Source organism: Terrapene carolina, unplaced genomic scaffold (genome assembly GCF_002925995.2).
Source record: "Terrapene carolina triunguis isolate 2854851 unplaced genomic scaffold, T_m_triunguis-2.0 Scaffold68, whole genome shotgun sequence".
Taxonomy (NCBI): Eukaryota; Metazoa; Chordata; order Testudines; family Emydidae; genus Terrapene; species Terrapene triunguis.
The window spans coordinates 45,683,180-45,702,096 of NW_020664419.1; the positions used below are offsets into that span (position 1 = coordinate 45,683,180).

General features: G+C 39.9%; 1 protein-coding gene across 2 annotated transcripts in view; it reads left to right on the plus strand.

Annotated features, from left to right (window-relative positions):
* IMMP2L (inner mitochondrial membrane peptidase subunit 2) overlaps positions 1–18,917 on the plus strand; it is an 838,991-nt gene that overhangs the window by 673,947 nt on the left and 146,127 nt on the right. For both annotated transcript variants that reach the window (XM_024200959.3, XM_024200943.3), the window contains exon 5: positions 11,605–11,707. In XM_024200959.3, coding sequence (XP_024056727.1) covers positions 11,605–11,707 — 103 coding nt within the window. The remainder of the gene's footprint in view (positions 1–11,604; positions 11,708–18,917) is intronic.

The window sequence follows — 18,917 nt, forward strand, 5'->3', positions numbered from 1 at the left end:
ACAGCTGTGGCCCATGTGACATCTTCAGGGCCATACAGGTAGTATATATATTGTGTAGGTGCAGCCCACATAACATAGAGTGAGCCGCATATGCAGCCCACAGTGGTAAATAGGTTGAAAACCACTGCACTATGGTGACGCAGCTGCAGCCCTGCTGCTATAGCATTTGAAGTATAGACATGGCCTTATATGGCTCCCATTACATCTCTAAGTACCTCCATCTTAGCATCTGAGCACAGTAGTATCTGCATTCTGTTATTCCCATGTTGTGTCTCTGAGATGGACTGAGATGTTGGAAAAATAAATTCTTTCTTTACTCCTGTTTCAAGATGTAAGGTTTCAGAAATTAAGGGTATTGTTTGTAAAGAGTGATGTTCTTACAATAAGTCTAATTGTAACCCCAAGAATGACTTAATTACTAAGTTAACAAATTTTGAGTTAGTAATTATTTAAGCTAGTTGTATTCCTAAGAATTCACTGAGACATAATATAAACTTTCAGTTAAATGCTTTGTATCTGAGAGCTCACAAAGCGGTGAAGATTTCAGGGAAATGTGGACAATTGTAGCAATATTAATTCTGCAAATAATGTAAGTGGCTGGTCCTCTTCCTTAGTTAAGAAGTCAGAATGAAAGCTCATTCAATGGACCTTTTGTAATACAAGTCAGAGAGAGAGGACAAAAAAAAAGTACTACTAAATATAATACTCCTCAAGTGCTTTATATCTTAATTACTTGAGGGTTGTTGTTTTTTGTTTGTTTGTTTTGTTTTTTGAGAGACAGAGCTATTGCTATACAGTCTTCCATTTTTTAGAGTCAGTTACTATCATAATTATCCACTTTTTATTTGTATGGCATTGAATGTAGAAACTGCATTGCACTTTCCTGCAGAAGTTTGCTGGAAAAATGTGCTTGACTCTGCACCCTCTTTTTCTGCTTGGAAATGCTGTTGTAAGTTAGTGACTCTGCCTAGCATGATTATATGAAAAGACAAATGGGGAATTGTTTTCTTTCACTATATCTGCCCAAAATGCTTAGCTAGTGAAATGTATGAATGATGTTTTGATGTACTTGGAGAGAGAGCCTCATCAACAATCTAATACAAGTGGTCTCCTCACTGTTACTTAATACCAAAGGGGTATTTAATTTCCATGAAGTTCATATGAGAAAGCAGCACAGTCAACAATGAATTGACTAATTTTAATTGTGGGAAATGTGCTAGACTTAAGGAGATGGTGGTGGTGATGCAGGGGAGAGAGGGGAAAATATGCCTACAATTCGTTTTTGCTCTTCTTAAGAAATCTGAAATCCTTCTTCAAAAAAGTAATTAAAAACTGACAGCTGTCATTAACTAAATGTGGGTTTCTGAACTCTGTAGCCCAGCTTGCTTGCAGGAATGATTTATTGATTTGTTACACAGTAATTCAACAATGAAATTATATTGAAAATTAAAAACAGCATTAAGTAATAGATGATACTGTTTACACTAGCATGAGTTTACTGTTATAACTTTCTATTAATGCACATAATGAAAGGTACAAATAAACTTTATTCCAAATTTTGGTTTTGCAAACAGTCAAAACCACTTGGGAGGTTAAAAAAGGAACGTTACAACAAGACCGAGGTTTGCCCTGTCTATCAATAGAAACAGAAGACTGTTTCAGTAAACACTGGGGAGGGAGAAGTCCTTTTGAATCCTTTCACTAAGGCAGCATCTTCAGGAGCGAGGTGATCCATGAAAAATTGGATCCTGTTTCCTGTGAAGTCAGCTAGCTTGGCAGCAGACTGAAACTTTGGCAGCAGGGTTGGAGGTAACCTACCTTATTAGATAGGAAAGTAACTATTAAGTATAGACTCAGGTTCACATTTTATTATTTTATTTAGTATTGTAAACATTTGCTTCCACCGCACTCTTGTTTTTAGTTAAGTCTGTATTCTTTCTTAAACCAAATTTTTGTTTTATGATAAGTGCTCACAAGTGCTGTGCGTTATACAGGAGTGGTGGTTTAAGGTAAAACTAGTAAACTGAGGTACACTGCTCCTTTGGGGGCAGAGGATTTGGGAGTTCTGTGAGTAGCCAATGTCAGGAACTGGATATCACGGAGGAATGATTTAAGACTGGGGTACACCTATTGTTAACCTTCCAGGCAAAGATAGGGCTGGAATAGTCCAGAGGAGAGTGCTTAAGTGGCTGAAAGGCTGGTGATCTTAGGGAGGTGACACCCAGCCAGGCACAGGCAAGATTCCCTCATGCTGGAGGCAGGGAGTAACAAGGGGACCTCAGTCCTGGGTACCCCAAGAACCGTGACATCATTATCCTCATTTATTTTTTTGGTTTTTGCTTCTCAATGTGAGAATTTTGCAGATTATTTCCTTTTAATGACTACAATATCCATAATCCTCTTACATACAGTAGCAAAGATTTTTTTTTCTGGCTTATTTTAGGAGCAGAAATACTTATGCACTGAATATTGTTAGAAGTAAAAAGAAAGACCAACTATAACTCCTATAATCTTTAACAGCTGCCGTAGGCGCCAACTCCGTGGGTGCTCTGGGGCTGGATCACCCACGGGGAAAATATGGTGGGTGCTGAGCACCCACTGGCTGTCCCCCATCAGCACTTCCCCCTCCCTCCCTGCGCTTCCTGTCCACCGCAATCAGCTGTTTTGCGATGTGCAGGAGGCTGGGCGAGGGGGGGGGGGAAGAGCGAGGATGCTATTTAACATAAAATCATAAAAAACATAAAGTTTGCAGATGACACCCAAATTGGGGGAGTGGTAAATAATGAAGAGGGCAGGTCACTCATTCAGAGAGACCTGAATCACTTGGTAAACTGGGCACAAGCAAACAATATATGTTTTAATATGGCAAAATGTATAATCTTAGGAACAAAGAATGTAGGTTATACTTAAGGATGAAAGACTCTATGCTGGAAAGCAGTGAATTTGAAAAAGATTTGGGGGTTGTGGTGGATAATCAGCTGAACGTGAGCTTCCAGTGTGATACAGGAGCCAAAAGGCCTAATGTGATCCTTGGATGCATAAATGAGACTCTTGAGGAGTAGAGAGATTATTTTACCTTTGTATTTGGCACTGGTATGACCACTGCTGAAATACTGTATCCAGTTCTGGTGCCCATAATTCAGAAAGAGAAGAGCCACGAGGATTATTAAAGGATTATAAAACATGCCTTATAGCAATAGACTGAAGGAGCTCAATCTGTTAAATTTAACAAAGAGGTTAAGGGCTGACTTGATTATAGTCTGTAAGTAACTACATGGGGAACAAATATTTAATAATGGGCTCTTCAGTGTAGCAGAAAAAAGTATACTATGATCCAATAGCTGGAAGTTGAAGCTAGACAAACTGAGACTGGAAATATGGGTTACCTAGGGAGGTGGTGGAATCTCCTTCCTTAGAGGTTTTTAAGGTCAGGCTTGACAAAGCCCTGGCTGGGATGATTTAGTTGGGAATTGGTCCTGCTTTGAGCAGGGGGTTGTACTAGATGACCTCCTGAGGTCCCTTCCAACCCTGATATTCTATGATTCTAAATAGTGTAAATTTTTAACTGAGAGAGTATCCACAATGGCCCCTTCTGACCTGGAATCTATGAACTACAAATCAAGTCTCTGAGTGCCATTTGCCACTTCCCCCTCCCCCCCGCAAGTATTTGCGTGAAGTTTTCCTTCCATTCTGGTGACACTCCCTCTCTCTCATGAAGATAATTTGGGGAAATATAGGAGGAAGAATAGGAAGGAAATAAAGAGGAGCACTTCTGTAAAAGTGAGCTGCACTGGAAGATGTCCTTGATTAGAGGATGTTGCTCTGACTGGAGCTGGGAAAATATTGAATAGTATGATTTGTTGCTTCATGCTCTTTTGTGTTCTTTCTATGAATGTATGAACAATCACATTTTATTAGGAAAAAAATTCATATAGGAGTTAGTATGATCTGGCCCAGAATTTGGGCTACAATGACATCAAGAATAGTAGTATCTTTGCCTTGTTCATTACTTTCGGTACCTCATTCACTAAATACTCACCGGCCTACATATTGAATGAAGCAGAGTGTGTGGCAATCATAATATGTGATTATATAATTAATGACCATATTGCACTGCATACAGACAAGAGAGTAGAGTTAAAATATTACTACAGGCTTTATCAAGTCCCTAAGCTCTCCAGGTAAAAATCACCCATGTGCAGAGGGCCAGGCCAAAATCTATAGAATACTTTAGTCTACTTCAAAACAGAATTTAAGTAGGACTTAAGTGATCTCCTAAGTCTGTGGAATAGAAAATAGATGTTAAATAATTTTGACAAGTGGACAACTTCTCTGGGCTTACATTTTGAAATTATGCATTAAAACATGTTCTTGTGTAGTATTTTATAAATGTATTATTGAAACAGAGCAGGGGAGCTGCTCAAGGCATTTAACTTATTTCCTAAGAGAATTCTTAATAGCATGAAAACATCTCTGTTGTTGTCTCAAATACATTTTGATAAGTACAACCTTATAGCTTTGAGGAAGTTTAGCTGTGTCACATTTATAAAGCAGAATAAATCATGGGTAGAATTGCAAAATGCCACAGTGTATACATATTGCAGAATTTGGGGCTTAAAAGGTGTATATATATTTACCAGCTCAAGACATTTTTTGGATCTGTTAAATTATATGATTCATTAACTGAATTTTGGAAACTAATCTTTAATCAGGCCAGTCTCTGATTATGTATGTCTGAGTCCATTTTCAAAGAAGTGGGTTCTTATCCTGTCAACATTAGAAGAACTGCAGAAGGAGCTTCCACTGCAGGACCGGCACCAGGGTTTTTGCCGCTCTATGCAGCAGTGCTCCTCCTCTGAGCATTCGGCGACAGGGGTCCTTCCGCTCCGCGTCTTTGGGGCACTTCATCAGCGGGTCCCGGAGCGAGTGAAGGACCCGCCGCCGAATTTCCACCGAAGACCCGGAGCAGAAGGACCCCCCCCTGCCGCCGAATTTCTGTCGAGGGCGGCAAAATGCCGCCCCCCCCCAAATCCTGCCGCCCTAGGCGACAGCCTAGGGTCACCTAGTGGAAGCACCGGCCCTGTTCCACTGAAAATAGTTCTCCTGGAATCACTTTTTTAGCTGCCCACAAAACTATTTTAAAGTGGGATTGTTTTGGGTTTGCAATTTGTAAAATAAATAATTAATGCTTATCGTTACTTCCTACTTGCTTCTAAGCAATCTAAATCCTGCCTAGAGTTATGTAGCCATTTTCAATGTATCTCTTGTCACATTGTAGGTAGCTGGAAATGTGGATTAAAATTAGATGAAAAATGCAATGTGGCTTGATGAATCAATATTGAAATGCAAATTGAAGTTAATTGCCCAATTCACTTTTTTGGTCAAGTGACAGAATCTGAGCATGAAAGAACCTTGAATTCATATATTTATAGACTTTTTTCCAGAAAACTATAGTATCTCAGAACATCACAGACAGTAATTGTGATCATAACAGCCTTGTAAAATAGAGATGTATGATTGCCTCCATTTTACCTATGGGAAACTGAGGTCACAAAAGAGATTAAGTTACTTGTCCAAGGTTGCAGAGGAAAGTCTGTGCAAAAGCCCGGAATAATCTTTAGATCTCCTTAGCCTTAACCAGATCCAGTGCATTGACTAGAAAAAACAACCTTTCTCCCCAAAATAAAAGTATCGACCTAAGACCAGAAGTAAGCATGAGTACAGTCTGTACCATCATGCTCTATTACACCTCTAATAGCATTAATGTTATATTGAAATGTATAGCATACATGTCTGATAGGGTCTGAAATTTTTAGGTTAGTTTTAAACCAGCTACATGTAAACCTGAAAAATGACAGGTCATTTGTGCCCAACTTTTGCACACAGGACAACTTGCCAGAAGCCTGAGGAGTGCAGATAATTTCATAGAACATAGAGATATAGGGCTGGAAGAGACCGTGAGAGATCATCTAGTCCAGCTTCCAGGGCTGAGGCCATTTAAAGCTACCTAGACCATCCCTGACAGGTGTTTGTCCAACATGTATTTAAAAACCTTCAGTGACCGGGATTCCACAACCTCCTCTCAAAGCCTATTCCTGTGGTGAACTGCCCTTATACGGTGGAACCCCGTTTATCTAATCTACTTGGGACCAGGGCCAGATCAGATCATGGAAAATTCAGATAATCAGGAGACTGGGGAAAGAGCTTTCTATCTCCAGCTTTCAGGCCTGGATGTGGCTCAGGCCATCTGGGGCTGACAGCCCGAGCCCCACTTCCCAGTTTGTTTAATATGGAGAGTCAGATAATGGAGGCTCAGATAAACTGGGTTGTACTATAGTTAGAAAGTTCTCCCCCCACCCCCCAAAAAAATCCATTTTCTTTTCTCAATACTAAACATGCTCAGTTTTTTAAACCTTTCCTCATCGGTCAGGTTTTCTAAACTTTTTATCATTTTGATTGCTTTTCTCTAGACTCTTCGCAGTTTTTCTTTAGCAAAGTGTGTTGCCCAAAACTGGACACACTATTCCAGCTCAGGTCTCACCAGTGCCAACTAAGTGTGGGACAACTATCTCCCATGCCTTTCACCTGGCTCTCCTATTAATATACCCCAGGACGATATGACCCTTTTTTGCAACTGCATCATGTTTACTCATATTCAATTTGTGATCTTCTATAAGACCCAGATCCCTTTCAGCAGTACTCCTACCTAAGAACATAAGAACGGTCAGACCAAAGATCCATCTAACCCAGTATCCTGTCTTCTGACAGTGGGCAATGCCAGGTGTCCCAGAGGGAATAAACAGAACAGGTAAATGTTAGCATATAGGCTTGTTGATTTAAGCTGGTCGCAGCCTGGAGCCAAAATACTTCCTGACGGGCAAATATGTGGAAGCCATTGTGGGAGCGGGTGCAACCAGCACGTTTTAACGTGTCTTTCCAGTCCATTACATGGATGGGTGGTACACCCCAAAGAATGGTACACCCCAACTGCAGTGCATGCATAAAAGGGCTAAAGCAACTATTTAATTGGTGTGTAAGGGGACATACATGGAATCGTTGCTGGAAAGGATCTGTGGGCAGTAGAAACACAGGGTTGGGTATATAAAATCTGGGGGACAGTTGGGTAATTAATAAGCCAAAATGTAAAACTTCAGCAGCAAATCAGTAAGTATTGGCATAGCAACTGTCTTCAATCGCAACAGGGTGGAAAAGGGCAGCAAAGGTAAACCTGTGGCTAATTCAATGGACAGGGAACCTCATGATGTGGGTGGGGAATGGCTTCAGAAGGCTAACCTGGGGGAAGGTGTGTATGGGAATACAAAATGCTCAACTAGAGGGTTAGCACCTGTGTAATAGTTACCGTGGTACCTTAAAATGGGACAGTACTAAGGTGGCCCCCATAAGCCCTATGGGAATAATGAGATAGGGAGGAACTCAATAAAAACCACTAAACAGTAAATAATAATAATAATAATAATAATGTAAATTAAGCAATAATTCAGTTAAGTAATTGTCCAAAAATATATTTGGATGTGTCCCTCTTCAGTGGCCATAAAGAAGCAAAATTAATGGCCTATTGTAAATGGGAGCCATAGGGGTAATATATATGAGGTGTTTGCTAAAAATGTTCACAATACTAGGGGGCACAATTACATGCTGCCATTGGGACTTTAGTTCACAGATGGATCTGTGGAACTCATTGCTGTAAACAATTGAAACAGTGCATTACCCAATTCCATACCAAGTGGTCAAGCTGGTTTGGACAATACCCCATTTTTCTATAAATATCCAGTGAACTTATAATATGAACAAGAGCAAATGAACACTGCAAAAGCAGCTCACTTCAGCTGTCAAAAAAAAAAAAAAAAGCAGTGTTTTTGGTAATGGCCCAAATCATGTGGGACTGTGTCAAAGCCTTACTAAAATCAATATATCTCATGTCTACAGCTTCCCCTTATCTACTAGGCCAGTAACTGTGTCAAATAAAGAAATTAAGTTGGTTTGCCATGATTTATTTCTTGACAAATCCATGTTGGCTATTCTTGATTACCCTATTATTCTCTAGATGCTTACAAATTGATTGTTTAATAACTTGTTCTGGTATCTTTCCAGTTACTGAAGTTAGGTTGATTGGTCTATAATTGCCTGGATCCTTTTTGTTCCCCTTTTTAAAAATTGCCCTTCTCCAGTCCTCTGGGACCTCACCTATCCTCCATTAGTTCTTGAAGATAATTGCTAACAGAGATTGCTTCAGCTAGGTCCTTAAGTACTGTAGGGTGAACTTCATCAGGTGCTGCCAACTTGAATATATTTAACTTATCTAACTACTCTTTAATATTCTTTCCCTATTTTGGCTTTTGTTCCTTCTTCATTGTTGTTAACATTAATTGTGTTTAGTCTATGGCCACAATTTCACTGTTTTAGTGAAGACTGAGACAATATAGCCATTAAACACGTCAGCCTTCTTGACATCATCTGCTATTAGTTCTCCTTCCCTGCTAAGTAGAGGGTCTACACTTTCCTTTGTCTTTCTCTTGCTCCTAATGTTGCTTTTGTTGTTGCTTTTTATGTCCCTTGCTACATGTAACTCATTTTGTGCCTTTGTGATTTTTGTCCTAAATGCTTATGGCTGGGAACCACGGCCAATGGGAGCTGGGGGCGGTGCCTGCAGGCAAGAGCAGCGCGCGGAGCCTCCTGCCCCCCACACCTACGAGCCAGACCTGCTGGGTGCTTCCAGGGCGCAGCACGGAGCCAGGACAGGCAGGGAGCCTCCCTTAGCCCTGCTGCGCCACTGACCGGGAGCCACCCAGGGTAAGCTCATGCCCCAACCCCCTGCCTCAGCCCTGAGCCCCCCCAAACCCGGAGCCCCCTCCCACACCCTGAACTCCTAATCCCCAGCTCCACCCCAGGGCCCACATCGCCAGCCCAGAGCCTGTACCCCATCCTGTACCCCAACCCCCTGCCTCAACCCGCAGCCCCTACCCACACTCCAAATCCCTCAGCCCCACCTCCCAGCCTGGCGCTCCCTTACCTTAGACCTTAGTCCATCCCATGCTTTGTTGCACATTGGGCTACCCCACATTTGCCATCCTTGCCTGTCAACTGCCCTTCTCTCCAAATCTTCCCATTTCATGTTGAGGTGCTTGATGTAGTTCTGAACTTTTCATTTCCATGTTATTCGCAGTCTTCCTCTTTCTTCTTGTATTTTCTGGTTTCCATTCTAGGGCAATATTTGGTAAATGTTCTTTTTCCATTTTCAGCACATGTCCCAGCCACTGATGTCTTTTTTTGTAGATTATTTGTGAGAGGGTGCCTTGTCCAGTAATTTTTCTGACTTCATTTGTCTTCCTATCTCTATATGTTATTCCCAATATTCTTCTCAGATATTTGTGATGAAATGCATCCAGCTTTTGCATATGTTTCTTGGTAAGTTGCTATGTCTCACTGCTATATGTTGGCGGTAACAATTGCTTTGTACACTTTCAGTTTTGTCTTGAGGGAGATGTTTTTGAGTTGCCGGATGGTTTTGAGTCTTCCAAATGCAGCGTTTGCCTTCCTGATTCTTCTTCTTATTTCCTCAGAACTAGTACTATCTTGGCTGATGGTACTTCCAAGATACATAAAATTGTCTACCTTCTCCAGTTTCTCTTCTTCAATTCTTATAGTCCCCATTAACATGACTTTACATTCTTTGCATTGTATCTCAAATGTATCTTCTCTATTACTTCTTTTACTTGGTTTGTACATTTTTGTAGTCTGTTTGCATCTTCATTGATACGAGCGATGTCGTCAGCAAAGTCTAGATCAAATAGCCTGGAATTGTTCCATTTTAGGCAATATTTATCACTGTTGTATTGTTTTAATCCATAGTCGATGACTAGCATAAACAAAAAAGGAGACAGGACGGACCCCCTCCCTTACACTTGATGCTGAATGGCTGCTCCCTCCTGCACCCCAAATCCCTCATCCCCAGCCCTACCCCAGAGCCTGCACCCCCAGCTGGAGCCCTCACCCTCTCCCACACCCCATCCCCCTATCCCAGCCCAGTGAAAGTGAGTGAGGGTGGGAGAGAGCGAGCCAGCGAGGGAGGGGGAATGTAGTGGGTGGGGGCAGGATCTTAGGGAAGGGGTAGGGCTAGGGTGTTTGGTTTTGTGCAATTAGAAAGTTGGCAACCCTATGTGTGGTACTGGGCAGGTTGGAATTGTGAAAGATGTTGAAAATTGATGTTAAATTCCATGAATAAAATGTAACAATTTTTTGTATTCAGGATCTTGGGTTTATGTTCTCATCCAAGAGTAACATGGTAGTAACAAAAGAGTAACCAGCTAGTAACATGGTACTTCCTAGTCTGATTCTGGGGCACTGGTTCAGTACTGCTTTCAGCAAAGAGTGACCCCTCTTGAACCACATGAATCACTTCCTGCAGCATTTGGGCTTCCCCTAAAGGACTGCCCAACTCAATCCTGTTTAGCTTATGAAATTTGAGATCATAACCCAAGGTCATATGACTGCAGGAGTCTAAATGCTAAATCTGCGGCCAGCGCAGAGCTGTCTGGCTATTTTTGCTAAATGAGGTGGTGCAAACATTGCATTGCACATAGGAAATTTGCCTTAAAATATCTTTATATTTAAGTACAACATATGATCACCTGAATTTTACTGGAGTGAAAATGTGATGCTTCAAAGAGTTCACAGTAATGATTATGGAAAAAAGTCAATTACATGCCAAGTCATACATTACTGTACATGTCTTTTGTTTCTTGCGGTGTTAGAGTATTTGCAAAAAGAAAACATGTTTAATAAAGAAGGACCTAATACTGGAAACACTAGCACATGTGTTTAATTCTTCTCATGTAGTTGGCATACTGTAGTCAGTGGTACTACTGTCGGAGAATAACAGGTCAAAAGGTCTCCTACCTCTATTGTGGCGCCATGGGGTTCGAAGGGGAACGATCCGTAGCAGCTGTCAGTGCCTCTGCGGGCGTAGCCATCCCGGACAAGCCCCCAAATTGTCGGAGAATAACAGAGTTCTCACTTTTTGTTTGGGTACAGCAAGTCAGATACTTTATTTTCTCTCTATCAATTGCATAGAAGGAGAGAGCTAAACAGGTCTCTCCACAGGTAAACAATTACAGCAAGCATTTATACCTTTTGTTACAGACAATAATGAGCAACAGCTGCATTTTGTTTATACATAGGTCATTCTGATATCTTGTTTTGCTCGCTAATGTAGACTCTTAGTCTACATTCCATATTATCTACACATTATCTACACAAGGTCGCAACAACTTCTCACACAGTTCTTTCCCACTCGCCTCACACATTCTTCGCTTCTACAAATCTCGCGTTATTAGGGTTACAGTTAGCCTGACTCTTGCTAACAAACTGTCATGCATTGCAATCCCCTTCCTGTCAGTTCTTTTTCTGCTTCCACACTACTCAAAAGTGGTAAAATTCTGCATGCTTTTAGCTGTTTGCAGGATCAGGCCCCAAGGTAATAAATAACAGGATTTTCTTAACAAAAATGTTTTATATTTAATTTTTTGACTCGTGTGTGTGTATATATATTTTTACACTGTTAATTGTTTTGAATCTGTCTTTTAGAACCATAGGGTACAAAAACAAGTATGTGAAAGTTCCGCATGGCCATATGTGGGTGGAAGGTGATCACCACGGACACAGCTTTGACAGTAATGCTTTTGGCCCGGTAAGTCACATTCACTATGTATCACTTTGTTTGCAGTTGGAGAGCAAATCGTATCTGATGGGTTACTCAGATAATACAGCGAGTATTCATTTCCTGTATTAGCAGTAATGATTTTAGAGAGAATCCATGCACCTTGAAATGTTTCTTCTAATCAAGATGGAGGGACAGATCTTGCTCCATTCTCTTTGACTACCTAAGTGGCACAAATAACAGAGATTGTCTTTAACTCCCCTGGAAGAAGCAGAGGAAAGAATTTTTTTGGGGGGGGGGGGCGTTTTGAGGGATAGGGGCAGCTGACAGATGGTCCCTTAGGATCTGTTGCCAGCTGATGCAACTTTGAGTGCCTCCCTCCCAGCGGTTCTCTCCTACTTTGGAGCCAGTGCTTCAACAGAATCTGTGGGCTGTAACGATACACAGCAAAAGTTAATTGATAAATCAATATGTTGAAGAAAGTATAAAGTAATGGACACTTTGTCTGTCTAATCAGTTCTCAATGTAAGAGGGAAAAAACTCACCCTAAATGGCAAGTGTCTCCAGTTGCATACAAGTATTTACAAAACAAAAGCTAAAAACTCCGATTTAGACTGGTAAAAGTATACACCTGGTCTCTGTGGAAAGACAGGATATCCTTTTCAGGGTTTCAGTTTTTTGGCTTTTTTTGTTTTAATTGCTCACTTTGTCTGACATGCAGAAATTTAGGCTCATCGTCTCTGCATTCTGCCCTGGAGATATTAATCATTTTTCTCATGTAATACATGCAGTTTTGTTTACCTATTTACTTAGAGACGATTCTAAAATGATATAATGACTGGTTGTCATGGGAAATTCATGCCAGATTCTGCTACCCTTCCTCAAGTTCTGTTAGCACTTTACATCCGAAGTAGGGCCACTGAATTTAATTAGACTAATCATGGAGTAGATACTGCTCAATTTAAGTGAGGGTGGCAGAGTTTGGCCCCAGATAATCTACCTCCAATAACGTGACCTGATGAGGAAAACATAAGAGTATCTAAGATTCAAAGACCCCCTACCTGGCTGGACCAGTGTGTTGCTATTGCCCTAATCTTTCACCTTCCTTATAGTTTGTCTCACTATCTGCTTCAAGGGCCACATCACTTATGATTTTTTTATTCTCCCTTTCTGCTCTGTCATTTTTTTGACAGTTAATTTTAGAGTTCCTCTTTTTGTGCCACTAGATTTTTTTTCACTTGACCCCATGCATGTCTCTCCCTTTCTGTATTGTTACCGGGTGTCTTTTTATCCACAGTCTCTCTCTGTGCACCCAGGCTACCCACAATCCCATCCTCACCGTTTTCCTCTTACTTCTAGTATTTTGTCATGGTAGCCTCACCAGTGTAAAACTACTCTGAAATGTTTAGGCCTTGTGTTCACTAGGAAAAAAGGTGTGTTCTTAACTTGTATTACTAACACATGTTAAACAACATGTGGTAAAATCCTAGTGAAGACAAGACAGTTAGTAGTTTTCACATGAGTTAGTAGATCAAGGTACACCCTAGGCTCCCCCATTGTGTTTAACTACACCTGCTAATGCATGTGAAAACAATAAGCTGCCTTTTCTCTGGGATTTACCTCATGTTTGTTACAATCAGTTAAGTTCCTACCTCTTTTCTGAGTGAATAGGCACCGTCAGAGAACTACTGTGATAACTTTTGACAATGCAAGCTTTCTAGCATTCCACAAAGATGACCTTGGGATATACGTATAGAACCATTTAAAAGGTTTGTATTGGTTGAGCTAAATTTTGAGTAAGTATCAAATGTAAACAGATATTTTTCTTCAGATTTAAATTATAGCAGCAGTTGAAAATATAAAGGAAAAGGTGACAAGCATGCTCTTGTGGGAGAAAATTAGCTATGAGGATTGACTAAAAATCATAAATATATACATCTGCAGAAAAAGATGAAAAGCAGACTTAGGGATGCTTTAGCTCCTATTGACTAATGTTTCGCCTACATGTGTTTTGGTTTGTGGAGGCAGACTTACATATGTTATGAACAGATTGGCATATCACAATGTCCATTCCTCTGCCTGACCAATTCTTGCAGGATACTGAATATATTAGGATTGTACTCTCAAGACATTCAGAGGCATATTCTTCTTCATTTTAATATCTTTTCTCTCATAAGAATAGAACAGTCAGTCAGAATGAAAAGACTGCACAATGGCAAGAAAGGAACCCAATGTCCTTGTTTTGTTGTAATAGAGGTCACTCCAGAGAGTAGTTTGAATGTTATCTGTGTCACACTCTAATTTGGAGGAACCAATGCATTTTCCTGGGTCAAAAGGGCCCAGTACAAAAAATTATCTTTAAGGTAGATTACATTTTAGGGCTATTGACTTTGATGCTATTCCTTTAATTACAATAAAAAAAGCTTATATACTATAGATAAAGTCAGACATAGTTATGTTTTGTGGATGAGCATAATGAATTACATGGGGCATGGGTTGTAGCCCACGAAAGCTTATGCTCTAATAAATTTGTTAGTCTCTAAGGTGCCACAAGTACTCCTGTTCTTTTTATGGGGCATATATGGAAATTATGGAATAACAGATTGAGAAAAGATGTTAGAAATCATTTTTTCAAATGGAGAATAATGTGTAATGGCTTAATGGACTAGGTGATAAGACAAAAATACTGGGATCATTCAAGGTCTTATTTATATGTCATCTTTCGGGGTTATGAATCCTAAAATGTGAATGACCTTTGGCAGATGATGATCATTATATAGTTTCTAAAACATTTTATCCATTATATCTTTTGGTCTTTTTGTATCTATCTGATTTTAGTAGGACCAAGATCAGAATCTCAAGGCATATATAGATAATTTTCTCAAGTTTATACATTAAAATACTTTTTTTTAACTGTAGTAAATATATATTGCAGAAAAAGTCCAGGGGCCCTCAAAATGGCTTTATAGTTCCTTTCTGTCTAGTAGGTTCTTTTTCTGACTTCAATGTAAGCATTAATTTAATTCAAACACCACCACATCTATAAACTGTGCTGAATTAGTAACATTGTATAGTATAGCTGGCCAACTACTGATTTAAATGTTAATTTAATCCAGCATGCAGGGAAGTTATTTAAGTAATGCGGTTATTGAATTTTGTTATTTAAAGAACTGCTTTGTGCAGCATAGACAAAGGTACTGCATTGTTGTTACTTTGATACTGCCTGGTTCAATCTGAGGTCTTATCTACACTGCCCCACAGTTTGGACTACAGGAGCATGAATAGCAGTGCGCACTGAAGTGCTCAGCTGTAACACTCCACATAGACTCTGAAGATGTGAACTAAGAGTTCTTGTTTGTGGAGGATGATATTAATGTGAATTAGGAACCTTTTAGTTTGTGCCTGCAATCCACACAGGGGAATTACAGCACAGCACTTTGGTATGCACCGCTATTCACAGCTCCACAGTCTGAACTGTGGGGCTTAAGTTTTGCAAGTCATGTCTGCCATTTATAATGGCTGAAAACAGCTATTTTAAATGTCAGGCAATAACCATGAAAAGAACTCAGTGATCCTTGCCTCCTTTGCTTTGTTTTTTAATTTAAGGGATGAAAAAAATTACACATAGAATGATTTTAGTTCAATTAGCTGGACTGGGTTAGTGATATCACTTCAATGAACCAGTTCAAGCTTTTATTAGGGTAAAGCCAAACATTTATTATATCACCTTATTCTGGTTTAATTGGAATATTACAGAGACATAATAATGCAGTGTTGGATGATATATGGTTTTGCTTTTAAGAGACTGCTTTATGTTTTTAATTCCAGTAATGCTCCTATTTAGTTGAGAGTTCATCTAAGAAATGTTTCTTGGGAAAGAATTGTGGCAGTAGTAGTACACAGTAGTAATAACAAATTCTTTCAAATTAAATAAAGACCTTGAGGATACCAGGATTCATTTTGTAAATGTACTACTTCTATAGCTACTACTTTACTTTTCAGAATGTTTCCCAGCTTAGGATCTGAAAGTGCTTTACACAATTAATGCCTGATAGAATGCCCATTGAAGTTAATGGTACTTATTCAATTGACTTTCATAATGAGCCTACACATAGTTGGCATCACAGAGACTTGGTGTGATAATACGCATGACTAGAATATTGGTGTAGAAGGGTACAGCTTGCTCAGGAAGGACAGGCAGGGGAAAAAGGAAGGAAGTGTTGCCTTGTATATTAAAAATGTATACACTTGGACTGAGGATGAGATGGAAATAGGAGACAGACTTGTTGAAAGTCTCTGGGAAAGGATAAAAGAGATAAAAAAACAAGGGTATGTCATGGTAAGGGTCTACTACAGACCACCTAACCAGGAAGAAGAGATGGATGAGGCTTTTTTTTAAACAACTAACAAAATCATCCAAAGCACAGGACTTGGTGGTAATGGTGGACTTCAACTACTCAGACATCTGTTGGGGAAAATAGCACGGCACAGATTATCCAACAAGTTCTTCGAATATATTAGAGAAAAAAATTTATTTCGGAAGGTGGAGGAAGCTATTCGGGAAGAGACTGTTCTAGATTTGATTTTGACAAATAGGGAGGAACTGGTTGAGAATTTGAAAGTGGAAGGCAGCTTGTGTGAAAGTGATCATGAAATGATAGAGTTGATGATTCTAAGGAATGGTAAGTGGGAGAACAGCAAAATAAAGACAGTGGATTTCAAGAAGGCAGACTTTAGCAAACTCAGGGAGTTGGTAGATAAGATCCCATGGGAAGCAGTCTAAGGGGAAAAACAATTAAAGACAGTTGGTAGTTTTTCAAAGAGACGTTATTAAGGGCCCAAGAGCAAACTATCCCACTGCGTAGGAAAGATAGGAAGTATGGCAAGAGACCACCCTGGCTTAAGCAGGAGATCTTCAATGATCTAAAAATTAAAAAAAAGTCCTACAAAAAGTAGAAACTAGGTCAAATTACAAAGGATGAATATAAACAAATAACCCAAGGATGTAGGAACAAAATTTGAAAGGCCAAGGCACAAAACAAGATCAAACTAGCTAGAGACATAAAGGTTAACAAGAAAACATTCTACAAATACATTAGAAGCAAGAGGAAGACCTACCTAGGGTAGGTCCGTTACCCAATGGGGGCGGGGGAGAATAATAACAGAAAATGTGGAAATGGCAGAGGTGCTTAATGATTTCTTTGTTTTAGTTTTCACCAAGAAGGTTGGTGGTGATTGGATGTCTAACATAGTGAATGTCAGTGAAAATGAGGTAGGATTGGAGGCTAAAATAGTAAAAGAAGAAGTTAAAAATTACTTAGACAAGTTACTTCAAGTCACCAGGCTCTGATGAAATGCATCCTAGAATACTCAAGGAGCTTTCTGGGGAGATATCTGAGCCATTAGCGATTATCCTTGAAAAGTCATGGAAGACGGGAGAGATTCCAGAAGACTGGAAAAGAGCAAATATAGTGCCAATCTATAAAAAGGGAAATAAGGACAACCTGGGGAATTACAGACCAGTCAGCTTAACTTCTGTACCCGGAAAGATAATGGAGCAAATAATTAAGCAATCAAATTGCAAACATCTAGAGGATAATAAGGTGATAAGTAACAGTCAGCATGGATTTGTCATGAACAAATCATGTCAAACCAACCTGATAGCTTTCTTTGACAGGGTAGCAAGCCTTGTGGATAGGGAGGAAGCGGTAGATGTAATATATCATGACTTTAAAAGTAAAGCTTTTGATACTGTCTCACATGACCTTCTCATAAACAAACTAGGGAAATACAACCTAGATGGAGCTACTATAAGATGGGTGCAAAACTGGTTGGAAAACTGTTCCCAGAGAGTAGTTATCAGTGGCTCACAGTCATGCTGGAAGGGCATAACATGTGGGGTCCCACAGAGATTCTGGGTCCGGTTCTATTCAATATTGCCATCAATCATTTAGATAATGGTATAGAAAGTACACTTATAAAGTGTGCGGAATATCAAGCTCGGTGGTGTGGCAAGTGCTTTGGAGGATAGGATTAAAATTCAAAATGATCTGACAAACTGGAGAAACGGTGTGAAGTAAATAGGATGAAATTCAATAAGGACAAATGCAAAGTACTCCACTTAGGAAGGAACAATCAATTGTACACATACAAAATGGGAAATGACTGCCTAGGAAGGAGTAATGCGGAAAGGGATTTGGGGGTCATAGTGGACCTTAAGCTAAATGAGTCAACAGTGTAACATTGTTTCAAAAAAAGCGAACATCCTTTTGGGATGTATTAGCAGGAGTGTTGTAAGCAAGACATGAGAAGTAATTCTTCTGCTCTACTCCACACTGATTAGGCCTCAACTGGAGTATTGTGTTCAATTCTAGGTGCCACATTTCAGGAAAGATGTGGACAAATTGGAGAAAGTCTAGAGAAGAACAACAAAAATGATTAAAGTTCTAGAAAACATGACCTATGAGGGAAGATTGAAAAAAATGGGTTTGTTTAGGATGGAGAAGAGAAGACTGAGAGGGGACATAACAGTTTTTAGATACATAAAAGGTTGTTACAAGGAGGAGGGAGAAAAATTGTTCTTCTTAACCTCTGAGGATAGGACAAGAAGCAATGGATTTAAATTGCAACAAGGGAGGTTTAGGTTGGACATTAGGAAAAACTTCCTAACTGTCAGGATGGTTAAACACTGGAATAAGGGGAGGTTGTGGAATCTCCATCATTGGGGATTTTTAAGAGCAGGTTAGACAAACACCTGTCAGGAATGGTCTAGATAATACTTAGTCCTGCCATGAGTGCAGGGGATTGGACTAGATGATCTCTCGAGGTCCCTTCCAGTCCTATGATTCTATACATAAGCCCAATGGGAGACTTTCTATTGACTTTAGAAATGAAGCTTCACAATCTAATGTAAGGTAATGAAACATCATTATCTCCATTATGTTGGTGGGGAAACTGAGGCACAGGGTCCTTAAGTAACTTGTCCCAGGTCACACAGCAAGAGTCTGACACAGACAAGAACAGCTCCCGGTCTTCTGACTCCAAGGGTATATATTCACTGCAGAGATAGTGTAGATGATCAGGATCCAGGTCTGAGCATCCAAATTAGCCTAGCTCAGGTGTGAGCATCACCATTGCAAAGCTCTACCTGCATTATTGTCTTCTATATTTTTGTACATGCCTGTGTGTGTGTGTCTGAGGACATATCCCATGGTACTTTCTGTTGAGATCCTCTGTGATT